The 24303-nt window shown below is 51.7% G+C and overlaps 1 protein-coding gene across 2 annotated transcripts in view; it reads right to left on the bottom strand.

Annotated features, from left to right (window-relative positions):
- The window catches only part of CD276 (CD276 molecule), a 30548-nt gene extending 8243 nt beyond the window's left edge, over positions 1 to 22305 (bottom strand). Inside the window, exons 1-7 of one of the 2 annotated variants that reach the window (XM_067029332.1) lie at positions 22140 to 22250; positions 7089 to 7254; positions 5979 to 6105; positions 3617 to 3973; positions 3119 to 3433; positions 2173 to 2511; positions 1693 to 1989 (exon numbers count right to left, since the gene is read on the bottom strand). In XM_067029332.1, the coding sequence (XP_066885433.1) occupies positions 1693 to 1989; positions 2173 to 2511; positions 3119 to 3433; positions 3617 to 3973; positions 5979 to 6051 (1381 nt within the window). In that variant the 5' untranslated portion in view covers positions 6052 to 6105; positions 7089 to 7254; positions 22140 to 22250. Of the gene's footprint in view, positions 1 to 1692; positions 1990 to 2172; positions 2512 to 3118; positions 3434 to 3616; positions 3974 to 5978; positions 6106 to 7088; positions 7255 to 22139 lie in introns of both variants that reach the window. The other variant, XM_067029331.1, reaches the window with a different exon arrangement.
- Positions 22306 to 24303: the final 1998 nt, after the last annotated feature.

Below are 24303 nucleotides of genomic sequence, written 5' to 3'. Positions count from 1 at the left end.
ACAGGAAAGGAGGATGGCAGCTGACCTGAGGGGCCGGTCCATGAAGCACATTGAAGAAACCCCTGGGGATCCCAGAGTGGGGCTCCTGCAACAAAGCATGGAGCAGAACCACAGAAGTACCCAGGAGGAGGGGCTCTTGCTATGTCCACCTCTAGGCTGTTGTCGGTGCCTGGAGTACAGGTCAGCCTTGCCCTCATCTCACCAGTCAAGGACAGAGTAGGGCTCAGACCTGCATCTTCAGGTACATGAGTATAATAACCACATTTATATTCACAAGTCCTTTCTACACAGTGTGGCGAATATCCAGTTCAGCTCAGTGTGCAAATTATCACAGAGTTCACCAATCCTTCAAGGTCCCCTCAACTCCCACCTGTCCCTAGAGACTTCTCCTGAAACTCCAGCCCATTCTGACCACCCCCTGCTTCTCTGAAAGCTTCACATTCTCTGTCAATCCTGCTCTAATATTTCTGATTCTCTCCTGTGGATACATCAGACCATATACTGTTCTCTAATAGGTCAAAGAGACCCCTTGGGACATCCAACAGCCCAGGGCAGTGACTCCTCCACAGAAAGTACAGACCTGAGGGTCTCCAGAAAGAGGGGGGGGGGACAGCCTTGGGGAGGGGCTGGGCAGAGGGAACACCACCTTGCCAGAAGGAAAACCCTAAAAGAGAAGGAGGAATGAGCCTGAATTCCTAGAAGACAAGTGTGATGGGCACTGCCTCTGAGCTTGCAGAAGTGAAGGCCACGTAATGTCCATGTAAGTGGGGGGAACAGGAAGATAGCAATAAGTCTGTGAATCCAGAGGCTTATGCAGAAACTGGCCACCAGGGGGATCAGGACTTGCATGGGCTGTGGGTCGGGTGGAAGTCATGGAAGAGAAAATAGGGGAACCAGATGGACAGAACCTGCTGTCCTGACCCCAGAGAATGCAGGGAGACCCCTGGGAAAGCTTAGTTGGCCCATGAGGAGGGACAGAGGAGCCATAATGAGGTCCAAACAAGGATGAAGACTGCCTCCCCTGGCCTGAGTGTGGGCCTGAACCCTCTTCACCTGAGTGCCACTCAGGTGGGCACTAAAGGAAGGGAAGTGTGTCTGGGCTAGGACCCCAAAACCAGAGATTGAGGCAACTGACAAAGGGGCGGCGTTGATCTAGTGTTTGACCACATGGGGGCAGCAGAGAGAGCCAGGCTGTTCCAAAGGCTGCCTGGGTCCCGCTCAACTCCATCAGGAGAACTGACATTGATGGGGTGAGGGGTATGGCCACCTGGAGAGGCCCAGCTGTCTCTCAGGGCCTCGCAGTCAGATGGTGCCCAGCATCAGATGGTGATGTAGCAACACCTTCCCAGCACTTGGAGAGGTTCCCGTAGGAAAGCACTCCAGAGCCATGCCTTGTGGCTGCTCCAGAACTCCCGCCCACACCTCCAGATCCAGGAAGGTACTCAGTCCCCTGTACAAGAAGCACAAGTACCACCTAAGACACTCTAAGAAGGGCAAACACTACAAATGATTCCTATCAGCTCGATAAAGCAAGTCCCTTAAGGACTTCTTGGGGGAGAGTTTGAAACACCTGAAATGTATGAAAATGTTTTAAGTCTTCTGACCACCCAAGCCTACCTAAATTCCAGCTCAGGGTCGAGATAAAAGGCAATGGCCCCCTCTATCCTTCCCAAGCTGTTCGTCTGCCCCTACCTGTGATGGTGACAGAGCCATGAGCGTCCTGCTGCAGCACGGGGTTGCGCACCAGGCAGCTGTAGGTGCCATTAGCGCCCAACACCACCCTCAGGACACTGCGCACGTCGAACAAGCCCTGCTCGTTAGCCATCTGCGATGTGGTTACGTTGCCGGTCAAGGGCGCACCCTGCCCATCCTGCCAGAACACTTCGGCCTCGGGGTAGCCCCGGTAGCTGGAGCACGTGATGGTCACCGTGTCCCCGGGCCGCAGGTCCTTGTTGGGCTCCAGGGTCATGCTGGGCTTTGAGTAGGGGGCTGGAGGAGAGCAGAGGGTAGAGGGCAGAGGTCAAGGTAAGGCAAAGGCAGTGAGACACAGTGGAGGGAAAGGTGCCTGGGGCTGTGAGGACACGGGTTAGCACTGGGGCGGTGGGTAAAGGAGCTGCGGGAAGTATGAGGGGTGTACCAAAGGGAGAGCATCCCCCGCTTCGCGGCTCTCACCTGCCACCTGCAGGCTGACCGCGGCGCTGCCGAAGTCCCGGATGCTCACGAAGCAGGTGAAGCTGCCCTCATCAGCCACGCGCACGCGCTGCAGCCTCAGGGACGCGTTGCCCTGAGCCAGCAGGTCTGGGAAGAGCGCAGTGCGATTGGCATAGGCGCTGCCCTGGTCGCGGCCCTCGGCGAAGCTGTGCACCAGCTGTTTGGTGTCTGTCAGCTGCCAGATGAGGTTGAGCTGTGCCAGGCTGAAGCCGGGCTCGGGCGAGAAGGAGCAGCGCAGGGTGGCGTCAGTGCCCACGAGGGCTACCACGGGGTCTTCGGGAACCTGGACTTCCACAGCGCCTGAGGGCGAGGTTGGAGCGGCAGGCAGTGAGGAGGGGCGCCGACACTCTGGGCTACCACCCCACAGCATCCTGCTCCTCCTCCATCAATCCCCAGGTCCCGTTCCATCTTCCCATTTTCTCCCCAGACCTAAAAACAGATTAAGTCTCAGCACTTCCAGACGTGGAGTCTCCCTAATCTGACAAGAATCACAGAAGTTTGGACTTGACCTGACAAGGTCCATCCCCGGGGTGGTGGTTGGGGGGACCCGGCCTGGAGCAGCCTCCAGCCCTAGCAAACTCCCCTTTCCGCCAGGATCCATTTCCCTCTCCTATCCTTCCGCTCTCTTCTGAGATCTGAATGCTTCTCCATTCTCTCCAGAGGTTTCCAGAGCCCTGGAGTCAGGGGACCCAGAGAGCTGAGAGGACCTGTAATGACGACCCTCACCCACCCCCACCACGGTTAGATTGCCGCCTACGCACCCTGTTTATCTTTTCCGTTATTATTATTAGGCATCTCACTGTTCCGGGAGACTGAAGGTATGGAGCTAGATTCAGATACCATGACCCCTGCACACAGGACCTCCCCCCCACCCCCAGGGGGACATTTAAGAAAACAAAACAAAAACCTGTGGGGCTTCTATGCGGTGTAATGGTGACAGAGCCATGAACGTCCTGCTGCAGCACGGGGTTGCGCACCAGGCAGCTGTAGGTGCCATTAGCGCCCAACACCATCCTCAGGACACTGCGCACGTCGAACAAGCCCTGCTCGTTAGCCATCTGCGACGTGGTTACGTTGCCGGTCAAGGGCGCACCCTGCCCATCCTGCCAGAACACTTCGGCCTCGGGGTAGCCCCGGTAGCTGGAGCACGTGATGGTCACCGTGTCCCCGGGCCGCAGGTCCTTGTTGGGCTCCAGGGTCATGCTGGGCTTTGAGTAGGGGGCTGGAGGGGAGCAGGGTAGAGGGCAGAGGTCAAGGTAAGGCAAGGGCAGCGGGATACAGTGGAGGGAAAGGTGCCTGGGGCTGTGAGGACACAGGTCAGCCCTGGGGCAGTGGGTAAAGGAGCTGCGGGAAGTATGAGGGGTGTGCCAAAGGGAGGGCAACCCCCCCGCTTCGCAGCTCTCACCTGCCACCTGCAGGCTGACCGCGGCGCTTCCGCTGCCAAAGTCCCGGATGTTCAGAAAGCAGGTGAAGCTGCCCTCATCAGCCACGCGCACGCGCTGCAGCCTCAGGGACGTGTTGCCCTGAGCCAGCAGGTCTGGGAAGAGCGCAGTGCGATTGGCATAGGCGCTGCCCTGGTCGCGGCCCTCGGCGAAGCTGTGCACCAGCTGTTTGGTGTCTGTCACCTGCCAGATGAGGTTGAGCTGTTCCAGGCTGAAGCCGGGCTCGGGTGAGAAGGAGCAGCGCAGGGTGGTGTCAGTGCCCAAGAGGGCTACCACAGGGTCTTCAGGGATCCGGACTTCCACTGCGGCGCCTGGGGATGCTGTTGGTGGGGTGGGACGGTGAGGAGGGGCCGGGACACTCTGGGCCTCCCTAGTCCCCCTCCCCTTCCAGGTTAACTTCAGGCCCTGTCCACCCCCCCCCTTTTTTTTTAAGGCCTAAGAGTTTATTACCTTTGGTTCTAATTCAAATTCTAATAATAATTCAGTAGGAATATAGTAAGCACCCACTATGCCAGGGTTAAGAGTTAGGAATGCCACGGAGAACAACACCAAGGTCACACCCCTACAGAGCTTACATTTTAGTGGGAGAGAGGGAAAATCTAGCACACAAATTCTTATTAGTATGTGATTAGGGGTATGAAGGAAGAAAGCAAGACAATGGATAGAAAGCAAGGAGGTAGCTTTTCAAAACTCTGGCAGGTATTTTTCACCTGTCTGTGCTGGTTACATTTCCCAAATATATATTATCTTTATAAATTATAAAAAGGGAGTCTTAAAAAAGTATGCATCAAAATGTTATTAGTGGTTTTCTCTGGATGAGAAAGAATCACAAGTGTTTTTTCATTTTTCTTTTCCTAAATACACATGATTAGTTTTTATGCAAAAAAGAAAGAATGAATACCCATGCATTTAAATATGATGGTGAGCCATTTTCTCCATAAAGAGATATTAAGCTGAGATTGAAAGGGAATGAAAAAAGAGTATGACATAACCAGAGAAAAGCCCGGTGGGGCAGGTTCCCCCGCTCCTACCCCTGCCCTCTATCCTGTGGATTTACCCTGCAGCCTCCCACCCAGTCACCTTTGCCTCCAGTCCAGCTCTTCTTTTGGAGCCCTGGAAAGTTAAGTAGGGGTTCCTGATAGCTTTTCTTTTGGTGAGATGTGTCCCCTAGCCTGGCACTGCCATTCTTGGGTAATGGTTAGATTGTGTGCTTTGGGCACCAGCAAAGCAGGCACACTCAAAAAGTGTGAAGATCAAACAGTCTCGAAATAAAGCTAACTGAATACTGCACTCATTAAAGGTTTCTCACACTTAGAAAAATAGCATTTTATAGTTAGTATTTTCATCATGAATAACATACAGGAAGTAGGTATCATCATCTTTGCAGTGTGTAGTGATCTCTAAAGGTCTTAAGGGGGCATTGGATCTCTTGCCACAATGCCAGGTGCCACAGGCCAGCTCTCCAGTTGGAGACCAACAGGGTGCCCCTTGTATCGGGCACTTGGGGGATGAAACCGGAGGAATCACCCAGACAAAGCCCTTTGTCTAAAGAAATCAAAGGATCAATAGCTCTGGGTAAAGCGGTGCTTCCTCTTTCCGACCACCAGATGGCACCAGACATTCAACTTTGTCTTCCCCTTGGCGGGAGAAGGCAAACTCTCCCTCAGAGCAGAAACTGATTAGGATTTGAATTATGATGATGTTGTTATTAAAGTAGCTGCCATTATTGAATGCTAACTCTGTGCCAAGAACTGTGTGGGAAGATTTACACACCTGCTATGTGGCTGGCATCAATCTTGGTCCTGGGGATACATCCTGCTCTTTGAGCAGAGTAGGCAATAAGCAAGCAAACATATGTCAGGTGGAGATAAATGTTGAGAAGAAGCATGAAGTAAGGTCAGAGAAAAGGAGGGAAGATGAGCTATTTTATACAAGGTAGCCAGGAAAGCCTGGGGAAGGTGGCATTTGAGCAAAGGCCTGAATGAAATAAGGGATCAAGTCATGCAGACATTCAGGGGCAGAAAGTTTCAGGCAGAGGGAACAGTATGTGCAAAGGCCCTGGGGAGGAAGCACACATAAAGTTTGTTTGAGAAACAGCATTATCACATTTAGTGCTCACATTACCATTTTACAGAAGAGAAAACAGAGTCTAAAAAATGTAAAGTAAGTTGCCTGTTGGATCCCAGAGGTAGGAATGAGGTGGACAGGGCAGAGAGGAGATTGGGAGGAGGTTAGCCAAAACCTCCCCAGCCCTGCTAGACAGAGAGGCTTGGTGGGAATGGTCCCCTCCTCCCCCACCTCCAGGCCCCATTCTGCTCCCCTCACCTGTGAGGCAGAACCACAGCACTCTCAGGGCAGTGGCCACACGCATACCCGTGCTGCCTGGTCCACACAGCATCTTCCCGTGAAGCAGCTGACAGCTGGGCTCTCCGTGGTGGAAGGCTGCCCCTGCCTGTGAGGAAGAGGAAGTGAGGCCTTTGTCTCAAAATGTCCTCCCCAGGCCCTCTCTCACCTCATCTCCCCTGGACCAGCTTGGTGAAAGGCTACAACTGCCAGCTGGGAGGTCCTCCCTCCTATACCCGCACAAGGCTCCCTGCTGAGGGATATTTTGAGAGATGCTGGCAGGAGGGAAGTGAGTCACTGGGGAGGCTGGATCAGGGGAGCAGGGCAGGGGGCATCTGGGACCCACCCCTTCTAAGATGTTGCTATGCAAACAAAAGGAAGGAGAGGCAAGGCAGCTAGTAAAGGCAAGTCTGCCTGCTCAGGCCAAGGATGTACACGGATTGGTTTGGCTCAAGACAACAGCTGGTAGGGGAGAATAAGACTTAGAGATTGGCTAAGAGGTTGGAATTTTATCCTAAAGGCAGCTGGGAGCCACTGAAGGTTCTGGAATAGAGGAAAGGATATGGTCAGAGCTGTGGTTCCTAAAGATTACTCTGACAGCGTGTGCAGGATAAATGAGAAGAGCTAGACAGAAGAGACAAAGCAGGTCTGGGGGAAAGCGACAGCATGGTAGGACAGGGGAGAGAGAGAGGGAGCAGTCAGGGTGTCCATGGTTTTGAGCCCAGTGACCAGGTGAGGCACTCATGGAGACAGAGAATGTGGAAATGTTCAGTGTAGGGCATGTACAGTGAGCAGTGTTTGTGCAGGAACTTCTAGGTGAGACTTCTAGAAGGCAGCCTGTTATATGAGTACGAGGCTGAAGGGAAAGGACACTGGCTAGTTTAACCTGTGTGTACTGAGTGCCCAAGTCCGATCAGAAATGGACGAGGCCTGGACTGGGGCTGATCCCCCAAGCGGAGTCAGGACTGAGTGAGGTATTTCTGTGACTACACGTCAGAACTGAGCCAGGGAGGCCCAGACCTCCCTGGGTCCAGCCCTATTCCTGGTCCTGGCTGCCCTCCTGCCCTCCCCCAGCCCCACCAAGCTGTCCACCTTCTCCCTGTGTCCCGCAGCTGCTGCCTGATTGTTCGTGCCACCTCCTGACCAAACCACGTCACCAGGGTCGATTCATGCTATCCCACACGATTTCACAAAACTATAAAAGGTTTCACATTCTCCAAACCACCCAGGGAGCTGGGCTGCCTGACTTGGTCCCACTCTGCAAGAAGAAAAATATTAAAGCCCAGATAAGGGAGGGGACTTCGTTAGTGTGATGTAATTTGCCAGAGAGCACAGATGAGAAGGGTTTGAGTCCCCCACCTCCTGACACACCTCTCTGCCCTTCCAGGGAGCAAATGTCATCAACAGCCATTAGCATCAATTTCAGTCACAGGCACCTAGCCTCAACCCTCCCAATCCCAACCTAGCACCCCACTCCCCACCCCACCCCCCCACACACCCAGCAGCTGAGCTGAGGGAGTCCCTTAGCCAAGCCGGGTGCATCCTGCCCAGCACATCCTCCACCCCCAGCTGTCCGCGGCGGGGAAGCCCTGAGCAGCCACTTCCGGTCCAAACCTGGCGGACGCCTGCTGAGTCAGCAGCCTTTGCACTCCATTCATAAAGTCACCCTTGGCGGGCACCACATCCTGCCTACAAGGGCCACCACGGCCCAGAGGAAGTGCTGGCAGGCAGCGGCCTGCCATGCTTGCCTGCCTACTGAAGGAATCACAGGGACTAAGGTTAAGAAGCCCCCAGATGCCAAGTCTCCCTTCCTTTCTTTCACCCCCCAGACAGAACCAAGGCCTGTCCTTCCTGGGCCTCCCTCACCCTTCCCACTGCGGCCCATATGCACACCGTCTCCCACCCTGACCTGTGCGACCAGCACTACTGTGATCCTCCTGGGACCCTCCAGTCCACCCCTGACAACCCCACATTTTACATGTCTCCTCTTAGGACCTGAGGCAGGAATCTGCTCACATCCTTCCCCCACAGGCACCTCTCATGGTTCCCTATTTACCGCGGGAGTAAACCCACACGCCTCTGCCTGGCACTCAAGACTTTTCTCATGACTTCTCCTTCATCCATCAGGCCAATTCCTGCCACTGGGTTGTACTTGCCAGGGTCACTTGGGACTGCCTGCCACCTCCACGAATGTGGGGAGGTCAGGGAGCACCTCTCTTCCGACCAGACCTACCAGGTTCCCCAAGGGCCGAGCTGTCCTTCCCTCCAGAGGGAGGATGAGAGTTTCCCAGGGCTGGGCATTGGATTTGCTCCCTTCAACTCCTTTCCTAGACTCTGGACTCAGGGAAGTTCCCACCCTCATGCTTTCCCTGGGGAGAAGCCCTTGACAGACCAGAATCGAGGACACCAAGAGACTCCCACCCCAATAGCTGGGCTCCCAGAGCTGAAGGCAGGAGGGAGAAACACATCTCAGAGACAAGATGTTGCCAGGGAATGAGAGCATGGCCTGTGACCAGTGGGACAGATGGGCTGCCTAGTATGCAGAGCCCCATGGAGACACACAGACCTCACGCTGCATTCATACCATGTTGCCCAGCTTTTCTACAAAGGGGAATTGTCATCCCCAGGCAGGACCTGCCCTGGAGTCAGCATGTACCGCCCCTCCCAGTGAGTCAGCAGACGGTTCTTCCTCTTCCTCCTCCTTCCCCGCCTCCCCAACCCCGTCTACCCCAGTTGCAGCCAAATGTAGGAACTCCACGGAACCCTTCCAGGAAAGACCACAGGGTGCCTTGGCTTTCCCAGAGGAGCAGGAGTGAGGGGGCCAGGCCACCCTTGGCCTGAGGGTACAGTAAGTGCATCCAACCTCAGCAGAGGTGGAGCCACAGGGAAGCTCCCAGGAGATGACCCAAGATGTACCCCTATAAAGCCAAAACCAAAAATCAAGGGCTGAGGCTGGGCTCTTTACCAAGATGCCCTGGACCTGGGGATATCCAAGAGGAACTCCTTGCCCCTACCATGACCACCAATAGCACCCCATATTCTCTTAACCCCCTGCCTCTTCCCAATTCCTGCAGGGCCTGCTTGGACAACATTTCCCACAGAGAGGGCAAGAAGGGTCAAGCCACATAATGAGTGTCAATCTTTGCTAGCCAGCATAGAAGCACAGCTTCTGAAAACAGCAGTTAAGCCCCTGGATCCAGCTATGCCTGAAGCAAGCTGCACACCTAGACTGCCCAGATACTTGAGCCAATCATTTTTTTCCCCCCTCAGGCCAGTTTAAGCTAAGTTTCTATTACCTGCAATTGAAGGAGTCCTTGAATATACATTCATTTGTGTATTTAGTTATTCACTTAACTATTCACCAAGTGCCTGGTAGGCAGGCACTGGGAACAGAGAGGACTAAGCTCCATCTGTCTTGCATCAATAGGGAAGTGCACAGAAATCACCGCAGTTCCATCAAGAGTGCTGTTTAAGATACAGTGAGGGCTATTTGGAGGCACCTCAGAGATATGATAACCCTAAAGGTGAGTGCTGACAAATGATGAGCAGCTCCGCAGGTAGACAGGCTGGGAAAGGTGGTCTCTCCCCAGCCCCAAGAGACCTGTCCTCCTGGCACTGCTTGTCTGCCTCTCAGCCAGATCTCTTTGAAACAGTAAAAAGTGAGCCCAAAGTTTGGGTTCTAGTCCCAGTTCTGACACTTTGCTGTGCAGTCTTAATAGGTGATTTCCCCTCTCTGAGCTCAATGTTCCCATCTATAAAAGAAAAAATGCTTTACTGGATGTTAATGGAACTTCATTAGTACGTTAAGCCTTCATGTACCCTATCCTTAAGGTCTAGCCAATTAACTGCCATGCGGGTCACGCTGAAATGTACAAAATGACTGTGGTAGAAACCACTAGTGTTCCCCTTACATCTATTCTCTTCCTCTTCTGTAGAATATTTTGTTAGGCACAGAGCCTCTTGGCTAAAGACTACAGATCCCAGCCTGCCTTGCAGCAGCCATGTGATCACTTTCTGGTTAATAGGATGTGGGAGGAACTGATGTGTACAACTTCTGGGGCATGCCTTTAAAGAGAAGGAGCATACCCTCTCTCTTCTTCTCCCCCTTCTCACTGGCTGGAACACAGATGTGGTGAGCCATCTAGGACCATGCTGCCAAAGGCAACACCCTGGGGACTGCAGAATAGCAGGACAGAAGGCCCCTGAGCGGCTGCAGCCCTGGACATACCCGGACTGTCACTTGGGTGAGAATAAGCATCTATTCTAGCATCACCGTTATTCTGGGTCTTTCTTACAGCATCTGAAGTGACTAATTTAGGGACTCATCCCTCCCTTCCTCTCCCGCCTTCTCTTCCCCCTCTTCCCAACCCGTGAAAATTGCTACTTCTCAGAGCAGCAAAAGGAAACCACATCTAGAATAGGTGTTTCAGGGCTTCCCTGGTGGCACAGTGGTTGGGAGTCCGCCTGCCAATGCAGGGGACACAGGTTCGTGCCCCAGTCCAGGAGGGTCCCACATGCCACAGAGCGACTTAAAAAAAAAAAAAAAAAAAAAGAATAGGTGTTTCAAAACGTGAACTGAACACTATCTCATCAGAGTCACTTAATGATACCTGGGCACAGCTTAGGAGATATTTCAAGGGTAGACATGACTGGTCTTAGGGATTTTGTATGCGAGGGGCTGAAAGAGCCAAGGACGTACTGAAGGCTTCAACCAATGGGTGCGTGTGTCACACATAGAAGGTGGGGAGACCTGGAAATGAGGGGGAAGAACAATTCTGATTGGGCTTGGAATGGATCATCCATGACAAAATGTCTGATGGATTCCTGGACACACAGAGCTGGAACTCAGAACAGGATGGGGGAGCTATTCATGGAAGCCAAAGTTGGGATCACTGAGGGAGCTCATGGAATGAGAAGAGGCCCCCCCCACCCAAACAAATTCTGAAGAAGATGCAGAAGTTAATGGTCAGATCGCAGAACGGGGAACCTTTCTCTGGCCACTCCCACAACCTCTGTTTGCTCCCTCTAGTGATGGCTACCCACTACCTCCCAAAGAAAGCCACTGGCTTTTGAGCAGCTCTCATTGGTGGAAAGCTCTACCTTTTACTGAGCCAAAGTCTGTCAGCCCATATCATTCCTCATTCGACCCCTTGGACCATGCAGAACAAGTCTGCCCCCTCCCTTATAACAGCCCTGCAAGTATTGGATCTTCCTCTCCCTGGTAGAGGTCATACTGGGCAGCCGTGCCACATTTTTCACCAAAACAACCCAAAATAATAGACTGTCAAATCTGTGGCCAACAACCAGAAGTCATCTGCTCACATTGCTGCAGATCCACATCTCTTCCATCCTCTTTTGAAAAATTCAGGGAAGGTGTGAGAGGTGTTTTGCCTCCTCTGGTTCTGATGCCCTGACTTCAGTGTGGAGAGGGTGCCTCAGTGGGGATGGTCTGGCTTGGGGAGGCCAGGGGCTCTGCTCTGTCCTGTTCTCCCTCTTCCTTGTTCTTCCTATAAGCCATAAGGGAAGCAAGCTGAGGATGCCAGCCCCACTCTGCTGGGCTGGCGCTGATGACACACTGCTGTCTTGACTCACACAGAAATCACTTGGAGAGGAAGAATTGATTTTTTCTCTTGGGTGGGATCACGGGGGTGGGGAGCAGTGCCCAGTGGACAGCCTTGAACCCCAAAGGCCCAAACTGACTCATTATCAGGAAAAAGGAAGGCAACAGGATTTCCAGGGAACTCTGGAGATCCCCTCGACTCTTTCCTCAGACTCCATTTAAGGAGCACCTATACTAACTAGGACAGTTTAGATAATTTTGCTCAGTTGAGTCCTATAATCATCCTATGAGGGTAGAGTTTAAATTCCTATTGCACAAATGAGCAAACGGAGACTCAGAGAGGATGTTTTCCCAAAGTCGCATGGCTAGGAAGTGGCAGAGTCTGGATTTGAACCTCTATCTCCAACTCCAGAGTTATCTTCTAAAACACCAGGGCTGGGCTTCCCTGGTGGCGCAGTGGTTGAGAGTCCGCCTGCCGATGCAGGGGACACGGGTTCGTGCCCTGGTCCGGGAAGATCCCACATGCCGCGGAGCGGCTGGGCCCGTGAGCCATGGCCGCTGAGCCTGCGCGTCCGGAGCCTGTGCTCCGCAACGGGAGAGGCCACAACAGTGAGAGGCCCGCGTACTGCAAAAATAAATAAATAAATAAATAAATAAAACACCAGGGCTCACTCCTTCCATGAAGCTTCTCGTGACTACACCAGCCTAGCATGTGATCGTGGTCATAGCACAGGAAGGAGGCGAGGAACTTCCTTTGAGGCTTAAGGAGATGAAGACCCTGAGAGGCAATGGGCTTGCTCTAGGGAGCCTAGCAAGTCAGTGACAGAGCCTGGTCTAAAACCCACATAAATCTTTATGTTGCTGTTTTCCTTTTTCATTTGTTAATACAAAAGAATTACATGTTTGTCAAAGTTACAGAAGTACATCAACTAGAAGGTGGAAGTAGACCTTTACCTTCGTCCCCATGCCCCAGCGTTGGGTTCACTATCACACTTCCAGACCCATTTTCTATATACAAACATTCATCCATCCATCTCTCTATCTAAACACACAGGCATTCATTCATTCATTCATTCATTGAACAGTGCTTTGAACACTCATTATGTGCCAAGCCTTTGGTAGAACTAAGGATCCAATAGTAAATAAAGCAGACGTGGTTCCTGCTCAGGGAGGTCCCAGTATGACACGAGGTAAACAACCTGCAACGCAGAACAGGGACATCCTTAGAGTGGCAGACCTCTAACCCAGCTTTTCTGCCAAGGTGACCCTCAGGATGTCATCCAGGAAGAAGGAACTGTGTTTGCAAAAACCCTGTGAGGTAGGGAAGAGGGTCTCATTGTAAGAGACCCTGATGAGAGGTCAGTGGGAGGAGGTGAGGCAGGGGAGGTGGGCAGGGCTGGACCAGGCAGGGCCCTGTATGCCATGGAGGAGCTGATTAGATATTGAAAGTGATGACATGATGCACTTTTGTTTTTACAGCAGTTTTTCTGGTTGCTGTGTAGAGTCTAGATGGGAGTATAGAACTGGGTTGGGGGACAAGAGAGAAAGTGGGGGACCGGTGAGGAGGCTTTTGTAGTCATGCAGGCAAGAGATGATGGCGACTTGGCAGACCAGAGAGAGAAGCAGAGGTGGAGGGGAATAGAGAGAGTTAAGATATATCAGGTTGCCAAACTTTTTCTGTAAAGGGCCAGAAAGTAAATAGTTTAGGCTTTGTGACTATTGCGACTACTCAGTTCTACTGTTGTAGTGGAAAAGCAGCCACAGACAATATGTGAATGAATGAAGTGTGGCTGTGTGCCAATGAAACTTTATTTACGGATACTGAAATTTGAATTTCATGTGATTTCCATGTGTCATGAAATAGTCTTCTTCTTTTGATTTTCTAACCATTTAAAAAGGTAAACCTTGTCTTAACTGGTGAACTGAACAAAAGCAGGTGGTGAGCTGGATTTGGTTCTGGGGCTGTAGTTTGCAGACCCTTGAGATATATCTTGGGGTCAGGGATGGCTGTTCTTGGTGATGGATTGTAAGGGTGTGAGAAATCAGGTTTCTGGCTTGATCAGAGGGGGTGGAAGATGGTGCCTTTACGAAGTGGGAAGGTCTGGGGAGGAACAGGTTTGGGGGAGAAATCAAGAGTTTGAAGAGGGACATGTTAAGAGGGAGATGCCAGTGAGTCATTGGAACACAGATATTTAGGAGACAGTTGGGTTTAAGTTTGGAGCTCAGATGAGAGGTGTGGACTTGGAGAAGTAAATCTGGGAGTTGCCAGCATATAAATGATATTTAAAGCCATGGGAGTGGATGAAATCATCTAGGAAAAAATAGTAGAGAGAATTAAGGAGAGGCCCTAGGAGCAAGTTCCAGGGGGTTCAGTGCCAGAGAAGGAAGGGCCTGCACTGAAATATAGGAGATGGAGTGAGAGGTAGGTGACTAGATCTGGGACCATGGGACCATTTATTAATATAGAAATTAGGTCATATAACTCACAATATTCTTTATTCACATGACCTATGTCATGGGTTTATTTCCATGTAAGTACACCTTCTTTTGAGAGGCAGTATGCTATTCCATTACATAGATGCACCATAATTAATGTATCAGTTCCCTGTTGTTTTCCATTTTTGCTGCTGCCTGGGTGTCTTTGAGAATGGAGCTAGTGTTTCTGTAAACCAGTCCCTGTCAACTATGGCCCCTGGGCCAAATCTTTTGCTGCTTGTTTTTGTATAGCCCAGAAGCTAAGAATGGTTTTTACATTTCTAATGGTTGGAAAAAAAAACATGTGATTCATGAAAATTATATGCAATTCAGTTCCGAGTGTCCATAAATAAAGTTCTATTGGAACACAGCTCTGCTCATGCATTTATGCACTGTCTCTGGCTGCTTTCCTGCTGTAAGGGCAGATTCAAGCACTTGTGGCAGATATGGGAGGGCCTGCAAAACCTAAAACATTTGCTATCTGGACCTTCACAGAAGAAATTTGCTGACCCCTGCCTGACTCGATTCTACATCCAGAACCAGCACTAGGTCCACACACAGGCTGAGCAGGGTATTTTGAGCATCTCCGGGAGGACACGATCTAGAGAAAAAATTCTTTGATGCCCGAAATTCTGCCATCAGCTCTTATTTTGAGTAAACCATTGCCCTTTTAAAACGGCATCCTTTAAAATTCAAACCTCTATCTGCAAGATTAACATTACATATGCATCAATTAATCAAAGGTTGGGCCTACCTATGGCAACAATATTACTCCTCTACTTAAAACCCTTTCTTTCTTATCACCTACAAGCTAAATCCAAACATGACCTCCTGTTCCAGCCCTGGCTTGCCCTTTAGCTTCTCCTCCTCCTGTGACCACCATCTTACTTCTCCTGTCCGCCCACATGGAAGGGCCTGCATTCCTCCAGCCTCCCATGCTGCTTCCTACCTCACTGCTTTTGCCTGGGTTTCTCCCAGTGCCTGGAATGGCCTTTCCCAGCCTGACCACCTGGGGAGCTTCAGGTCAATTTTAAGCGTTCACCTTTAAGGTTATCATGTCTCTGAGGTACCTCCGCAGTGATTTCTGTGCACTCCCCTATTGTAATGCAGGCTCCTTGAGGACAGAGACAGCTTAGTCCTCTCTCTGTCCCCATTGCCTGCCTAACAGGCACTCAGTGAAGAGTTAAGTGAATAGCTAAATACACGAACGAACGTATATTCAAGGACTGATTCGGTTGTAGATAATAGAAACCTGGCTCAAACTGGCTTAAGGAAAAAAAAAGATTACTCATGTATCTGGGCAGTCTAGTTCAGCTTGCTTCAGGCATAAGGGCTGAAATGTTGTTTTCGGGGCTCAGTATCCCTCCTGCCTTCACCTCTGCCTCTGTATTTGTTTGGATCAATTCTTTAGGTTATTGCTAGCTGATAGATTCATTGCCAACAGCCCCAGACCACATCCTTCTTAGCAACCTCAGCAAGAAAGAGTGTTTTCTGAGAGCGCCGGCAGCAAAGCCCTGGGAGGTCTCTGATTGGGTGTGGCTTGGCTCACAGGCTATTCCCAAGCAAATCACTGAGTGGGGGCAGGGCAGGCATTCTCCAGTTAGCTGGGTCTGGTCACACGCTGAGGCCTGAGGCTGGGGATCAGCCCCATCAGCACCAAATGGACTGGGTTCCCTGCAGGAAAGTGGAGCCCTGTTATCACAAGGAGCCAACCTAGAACGAGAGAGGGGCACTCTAGAAGAAGGATGAGGAACAAAATAAGAGTATCAAGACTGACTAGTGAAGGCAGAGAAAGGTCTGCGCAGCATCTATTTTGCTTCTGTATCAAGGAAAGAAGGGACAGAAACTGTTAAGAAGGAACCAAAGTTCAGGCCAGGAGGGGAGGTGATAATCTGCTTTAAATGGATTTGTCTTCTGGCCCCTAGGATTGCTGAGTGAATTTGGAGGTAAGATCTCTGAGAAGCTATCAGGGATATTTCAGGACAACTGGGGTAGACAGTGGGGGCAGGGGAGGGGGAAGGTGTGGGTCACAGCATTCCAGTTTCCCACTGTGTACAGAATCAATCCAGGGTCCCTAACCGACCCCTGAACACCTCCCTTGCCTCATCTCCTGACTGGCTCTCCTCAGAGTCTCCATCTTCCCAGAATATGCTGTGGGTGCTTGCTCCTCCGTGACTTTGCTGCTGCTGCCCGCTGTGCCAGACAGCTGAAATGTCTCCTCCTCTATGAGGTCCTACTAAACCTCCCCACTCCTCCATGAAGTGCTTGACCCTCCATTCCCGTAATACTTGCTATAAACCTGCATCATGTTTGTTGTGTGAATGGATAAATGAATGCTGGAAGACCTAAGATGGGCAAACAACCAGTTTTATGGGGAATAAGGTAGATTATGGGAAGAACAGATTGGTGACCTTAATCCCTGACAAAACCCTGGAACTAATTGTCAATTGAGCACTTGAGGAAGAGTCCAGCTTCTTCAAATGAGCCTGTTTTTCTGGTTCTTCCCCACTTGAGTGGTCCCCCACCAGAAGCAGTGACACTTTGGGGATGAGACAGATGGGCAGCTGGGTGAGTGGCAGCACAAGTAGGAAAACTTGTAACCCCAAAGCCCTGAATAGTGGATGGACGTTGATCCTGGGGCAGACCCTAGTGCTGTAGGGCTTTCCTGTTCCTGTCCTCTCCCTGAGGACCTTGATGACACAAGAAACAAAGAGTGGGGAGAGGAGGGCAACCTTTTTAGATAAATTCATTTGTTCTCTTCTTCATCCACCAAAAAATTATTGAGCACCTTCTATGCACCAGGTACTGTCAAAACAGTACTTCAAAAATGGCATCATTACATAACATCGTGGCATGGTTACATAACACTGTGAATGCACTTAATGCCACCAAATTGTTCACTTAAAAATGGTTAAAATGGGAATTCCCTGGGGGTCAAGTTGTTAGGACTACATGCTTTCACTGCCGAGGGCCCAGGTTCGATCCCTGGTTGGGGAACTAAGATCCCACAAGCCATGGGGTGAGGCAAAAAAGAAGAAAAAAAGGTTCAAATGGTAAACTTCATGTTGTTTGTATTTTGTGGGCATAATTAAAAAATATATATCATGGCAGTTGGAGTGAGGGACTCAGCTTAACTGAATGAAATGTAATAGTAACAAATGAAACATCCTATAAAGCTCCACACCCTCTCACACCCTCTTCTGGCTAAGGGGACACCACAAAATGAATTTGCATCTTCCAGGGTTCAACAGCCACTTGACAAGGCAGTGTGACACCATCTCAGAACTGGAAGTGTGTGCAGAGGCTATACACGCACATGGGTGCACACGGGAGGTACACACACCCACACCCACACACACACACCCCATCAGAAACACAGAACCCTGAAAAAAATTGACTGAAAAAATTGAAAGCTACACTTAGCTCAGAAGAGGTCTGGCCAGAAGAAAAGGATTCAAAGGAGGGAAGTGGAGAGAGGAAGGAAAGGCATGAGACAGCATAAAACCAAATCAGAGGGCAGATCCCAGGTCAAGCCCTGGCAGGCCTGTGACACATATATCTGCATTCACTCAACTTCTGCTGAGTCCTGTTAAGTGCCTACCTAGACATGTCTGGAAACCCCATTCCTTCCAGAAGCCTTTCCAGACTTCACTCAAGGAAGGGTTCACTTACTCCAGATGTGTTCTACCTAAACACCTCCCTGCCTTCACATTCTTTAGGTTTCTACCCTGAAAGAGGTTCACCCTGGCAAAACAATGCTGCAGACCTCTCTCCACCTACGCACCAGCCCCTCTGGATCTCCAGGGATTCCTCCTCATGAGTGTAGCAGGTGCCACTAGTCCTCAGAGCTTGAAGGCTCCTTGGAGTTCACCTGCCCAGTGCCCACTTCCATGCGCATCATAGAGATGGGAATCTGAGCCTAGAGAAACGAGTGTAGGCTGCCACACTCAGTCATCAGTCACCATGAGAGGTGACTAAGGGCCTGCTCACAAGTGGCCCTGGGTCTCAATTCCTCACCTGTAAAATGGCATCATCAGACTGCCTTGCCTGCCCCAGGGTACAGTTTGAGCTCAGGTACAGCTGGCAGGCCTAGGTTCAGATTCTAACTCAGAAGCCTTGCTAGACACATGATCAAGTTTAAATGACTTAACCTCTTTGAGATTTGATTCCACATCCCTAAAAAGCGGGTAACAATCCCTACCCCACAGAACTGCTGTAAGATTAAAATAACATACAGAGCAGACTTGAAGCCCCTAGCACTCAAACAGTGGTAACGATTATTACTACTTTTGTTATTATTGCCATGGGCATGGGGAAAAGTCCTCCTGGGATCCTCTGCACTAAGCCTCCTCTGTCAGGCTATACATCTATACATCTAGGTCCTTGGGAACAGTACTCTTTCTCTGACCCCCTTTGCTCCTAGGACCCCACCAGCAGCCAAGCTCCAAAGCAGCAAATCACAATTCAGCTCCATCTCTGTGTCTGGCTCATCCCTGGTGGTCCTTTCTCCCTTCCTCCTCCCAGTGGGCTCAAGCCCCTATTGCCCCTGCTGCCACCACATCCCCCAGTACAGGGCCATCCCCATAAGCATACATTCCAGTGTCTCCCCCATGGAAGGCCCAGTTCCTAGGAGCCTACACTGATTTAGGGTGACCTGAGAGCCCTGCCTCCCAGAGGTAGTATCTCTCCCTGCTCCAAGGCTCCCAACAAAAGATGTTTCTCAAACCCCACTCCCAGTGGGTTCCCTCCAACATACCCTCCCTAAGCCTCAGGAAGGCCAAAGGCCCAAAGGCATTAGGGGTGTGGAGGAGGCATTCATTCTCTGGACCACAAAGAGAATGAGGAAAAATGGGGGCACCTGGCTGGGAGCACTGGTCAGAACTGGAGGGTTTAAGAGGGACTCCTGAAATGCACAACTGTGCTGAGGACCAGGCCTCTCGAAGAGTAAGAACTCAGCCATGGTTCCAACTGGGCTACAAGGACAACTAGTCTGGGATACCCAGGTCAGGCCTGCCCTCTCCCCAGCTCCCCAGATGAATCCTCTGCCTTGCTGTGGGGGCCCTTAGCACATCTTACCAGGCTCCAGAATGAGGGGTAAAGACTATGTCTGCCTCCAGAGTGGCAGAAAGAGCCAGTTCTGGAGTGAGACAGCATCCCAGCCCCAGAATTTGCCAACTGCATGTCTTTGGGCACGGGACTTCTTTCTGGGCTTCAGTTTACCTATCTATACAATGGAGCTAATGATACCCTACCTCATTGGACTGCATCCACCACAGCTCCACCCCCCAAACCTGAAAATTCAATGTGCCTATCTGGAATCTCTTACTGCGGGGGCGGCAGGACTGGGGTTGGCAGGCAAGGGTTACATAAAGCACACATGGCCCTCTCCCAGATGTTTGATCCATTCTGAGCCAATGAGACCAAAAGAAATTTCTCAAAGATCACATGGACTGGTTCCCACCCTCTTTGCCCTCCTCCCGCAGGCCCTGACTATGCCTTCCCTCTTTTGCCAGTGGACCTCCCAGTCATTCCTGCCCTGGGGGTGTGGGAAAAGGACAGCAATGGAAGTGGCCACCCACTCAGAGGATAAGCTCATGGGCAGTGACATCATCCTGCCTGCCCTTCTTCCTCCTCCCCTGACCCCATGACTCAGGGCCACGGGTTCAGGCTCTGTTGATCTCAGAGGCTGCTTGGATTTGGGTCATTTTTCTTCACATAGCACAAGCCCTGTATGTCCAACCAAGAAGCAGCCTCGCCTGCAATAAGCCAGACACTTGTTCTACAACACTTTCTAGGAGTCTCTTTGGGTGCTGTGGAATCTCAACTTACAGCTCTATGATCATACTCAGTCTCTGACCCCAAACAGTATTGCTCAGCTCAGCATCAAACTCAAATCCTACTCCAAAGAATGAAGATTGACGACTCCATAGAAGGTTACAATTTAAGGATAGAAGAATTCCCACCGGAACTTTCAGAAGTCCACCTCAGCAGAATAAGGACACAGGCTCTACAGAAGGGACAACACTTCTATAACTGTCCTTTCCACAAACATTCAAGCACCTGACCCAGCTATCAGTCATCTGAGTATCTCAGACATTCAGCCAACCTGCTTCCATTGGGTGCCCAGACAGAGGTGCAGAGGGCTGAGTACAGGAAGGAAAAGCGGTCCTCAAATCCCAGAACCCCTTCTCATCCTTGGGCTTGCTTTAATGTAGGCTTCCCATCTCTAACAAGCTGGATTGTCTGATTTCTTGGAACACAGGAGTCTGGAATGAATTGGAAAGCTCACTGAAAGCAGGCAGGAGAAACCACCAGTGATGTCATTGAAGAGAGAAAAGAATTCCAAAGTCAGTCATGGGACCAATACAAGCATCACTGAAGCCACTTAGTGCAAAGCTCACTCCCTCAAGAATCCCCTTGCTATACAAGTCCTTAGTGCAAAAACTGATGTTCATTGTGCTGATCTGAAGTCATGAAGGAAAATTTCACAGACATCACAAGTGTCCTGATGTCAGACTGTGATATGTGTAATACAGCGGAGAAAGATTTCCATGCTTAATGGTTAACGTAAGTGTTAATGCTTAATCTCAGCAACTCCAGATATCAGGGAATATACTCACCCAAAATATTCCCATTTCCAAAAGAGCTGGAAATATGAGCCACCACTCATCCCCACAGCCTCAGAGCCCTGCCACTCAGATCAGCCCAACCCATTGGACGTGTTTAGAATTAAAATTCAAGTTTAGACTTCAATTTCTCCCCGCCTCCAAAAGCACCCACCTGTGTGCAGGCCCCCAAACTACAAGGAAGGCTGCACAGCATCAGATTTCCTAGGGACTTCTGGGAGGCGAGAGGGAGTCAGAGAGGAGGCTGAACTAAATAAAGAACTCTCTTAAAAACAGAACAGCTTCACTACTTTCTAACATAGAAGCTAACTGCTAAAGACAAGCATGTAAGAAAAGGACCTAGGGCCTTCATTTAATGATGAAATCAGACTCATTTACAATTATCCACATCCAATTTGAAGGTAAATAGTTTTTCTCAGTTAAGTCAAACAAACCCTCCCAACTCCCCAATGGTTTTTGCCTTTCTATTTGCTTAACGTTTTCCTCAATGATAGGTCCCATATCTGAGTCATCCATACACATTTGTCATTAGGGGAGGTTTGGCTTAGAAAGAAATCCCCTTTTCTGGCGTTTCACTGCCTTAGGCCCCCATACCTGCCAATTCGCTAGCTAAGCAGCAATAGAGGACCTGGGACACTGGGATTCAATCCCCTCCCCTCTAGTGTATCCCCACCCTGGGTCCCCACCTTTCCTCCACCCCCTCTCCATCCTACCCCACCCACCATCTCCCTGAGACTTCCCAAGCCCAAATGGCCCCACCCCTTGCTTCCTCGTGCTCTGTCTCCCACCCCCCAACAACTATGCATCCCTTCACCCAGGCCAGCTGTCCCTGCCCGTCCTTCTCAGAATCTGTCCCCTCGCGCCCACTGCTGCCGGTGGAAGCCCTCCAGTCGCCCACTCCATCCTTCTGGGCCAGGCAGAATGGATCCCCTATCCAGCCCCTCGCCCTCCTCTCCCTGGCACCTCCCCTTCCTCAGAACTAGTGGTCAGGTTAGGGTGTTTTCCTCTGCAGGGACTCCGGGAGACTCTTACTTCCCTCCTAGCTCCAGCTAGCGGCTTCGTGAAGCTTTCCAGAATCATCAGCACAATGACAGATCTGCTTCTGTTCCCCATGCACACCCAGGGCCTCCGCGATCACAGCCACCCGCCCAGCCTCCTCCAGCGGCTTCCCAGGGGAGGGCAGGTCCCACACTGCCCCAGGCCCCGCCGGCCAGGGAGGGGAGGCAAGGTTGGGGGCGGGGCTGTACTCTGGTAGCCCCCTGCCGCCTCCGGGACCCAGAGCCGGGGCCCACCGTGCTCCCCGCGCGGAGGCCAGCCCGGGCCCGGGGAGAGGGCTGGGGTGGGGGCGCCCTGCGAGAGAGGGGGCTCATCGCCCGCTCTAGCAGCCCTGCAGCAGGCACGCTGCCCGGCAGCCCGGGGCAGGGCTCGGCCGCAAACAAAGGCCGCCCGGACGCGCGCCGAGCCCGCCACGCAAGCACTCACCGCGCCGCGCCTGACTCCCGGGACTCGGGGACGCGGCGGAGCGCTGCCGAGTCGCCGCCGCCGCCGCCGCGAGGCCGGGCGCGAAAGGGGTCCGGGGGCGGCCCCGGGAGTCCGAGGGGCGGGGCGGGCTGGAGGAAGCTGCAGGCCCGGAAAGGCGGCCCGGGTGCGCCCCAGAGGCGGGATTGGCCCCGCGGCGAAGGTTTGAGGCAGAGGCCTGAGCCCGCCCGCTGGGCAGGGCACCCGGCCGGGACTCGCCCGTGACCCGGGTCCAGACCCACGCGGGGGCCCTAGTAAAGGGGCGCTGGTCTGATCTCTGCCCATCTCCCACCCTGTCCCACCCTCCCAAGATCTGAAGTTTATTTTCTGCTAGGGGTACAGGTGAATGGTCACTGACCACCCCGGCTCCCCCTCCAGGCCGCTGGCAGCAGAGCCGGAGCTCGGATCTGGCTGTCTGACCCCCAGTCCAGTGTTCTCCGCCACCAGGCTGGTACCGTGGCCTGGAAAGGGTTAATTCGACTGTGAGGCATTGAGAGCTGCTGGGAGCTCTCTATAAATACAGTGTGCCGTGGGCGCCTGAGCCAACCGCAGGGTAATTTCCACCTAGCTGGTTTTCCACTTTTCCTTCCACCCTCGGCCACCCGGCCAGCCCTGCCCCCAGCCCCATGCCAGGCTAGTGGCTACCCCAGGCCCCCAAAGGGGGAGCAGCTCTGACACCGCCCCAACCCCCTCCCCATGTCCTGGGGCTCTGTCTTTATAGGAACCAGTTCCAGCCTGGGAGGAGATGGGAGGGGGGGGTCAGGCTTGAACCTCCAGCCTGGGGAGAGATGGGGGTCAGGCCTCTGCCTTGGCATATCCGGCCCCTGCACCTATTCTCTGAGCTGTTCTCCATTAGTTACAGACAGCAACAGCTAAAGTGTAGCAAGCTTCTGTGGGCCAGGGTAGAGGGTAAGAGCTTTCCATGTGGGGCTTCTTTAAATCCTCACAACAGCTGGACCATGTAGATAATATTATCCCCATTTTACAGGTGAGAAAACTGAGGCTGAGAGAAATAAAGGGACTCCAATTTGTCTTATGGCCAGACCCGCCACCAAGTGTCAGCAGCAATATGAGAGAGGGCTTAGGAAATATGCATGAATACATGCTCATCTCTGTATGTCAGCCACTATTTTAAGCTCTTTACCATTTTATCTCATTTCATCTTTCCAGCAATGCAATGAGGTAATGCTATTATTATCCTCATTTTCACAAATAAGGAAATTAAGACACAAGGAAATAGGTAACTTACTTAAGGATATCCAACCATTGAGTGGAGGAACCAAGATTTGCCCCCTTGCATGTAAGTACTGAATTCAAACTTAATTGTAGGGTGTTTGTGTGTGGCAGTGAGGCATGGGTGTCTGTATTTGTGAACACCTGTGAGTAACTCTCTGCATCTAAGTGCACATGTGTTTCTGAATGTAAGTTTGATAGAGGCTGTGTCTGTGTGACTGCTCCTAGGGATGGGGCAGAGAGTGGAGGGATCAAGTCCAGGCCATCTGGTCCAGAGTTCCTGAAGGTCATCAGCCTCCCCTCCAATCCACACTGCTTCTCTCTGCTCTGTCCAGCCTGTGCCTGGCCTCACAGTTCTCAGTATGAGTAGCCCCGAGTAGGCCTCAAGAGCTGGGGGAGAAGCATCCCAGGGAGAGGTGCCCCTGAGCTGAGAGATCCAGGAGCGCCGCAGCAGGACTTAGAACTAATCTAGAGGAATTTGCTTTCCTTTCCTCCACCAGGAGTCAGTCCTGTGCTTTGTGCCCCAAGGTGGTGACACAGGTCCTCTCCCAGAGGACTTACAGTCTGGCAGGGAAGGCACAATTCAGCCATGATGGACAGTGAAGGAACAGCACAGGGTAGTTTATAGCATAAACTGTATAGTATACAGTTTATGGCAGAGGCTGGGGGAAGACTTTTATCATAATTGCTAGAGAGATCAAGTCAGGAGGGAAGGAAATGAGTACTGGCTGTCATTCCTGGAAGCAGTGGCTTAATAGGGTGCTGATACCCCCCCAGAAAGGGCAAACACTGTGGGCAGGGGATAGGCAGAGTGTCTGTAGGACAGGCTCAGCTGTGACTCAGACATTTGGCCCTGGACACAAACAGCTAGACCATCCCAGCACACAGGAATCTC

The sequence above is a fragment of the Kogia breviceps genome, chromosome 3 (assembly GCF_026419965.1).
Source record: "Kogia breviceps isolate mKogBre1 chromosome 3, mKogBre1 haplotype 1, whole genome shotgun sequence".
NCBI classification, from domain to species: Eukaryota; Metazoa; Chordata; class Mammalia; order Artiodactyla; family Physeteridae; genus Kogia; species Kogia breviceps.
Note: the sequence above shows the minus strand (reverse complement) of the source record. Positions and strands in the feature narration are given on the sequence as shown.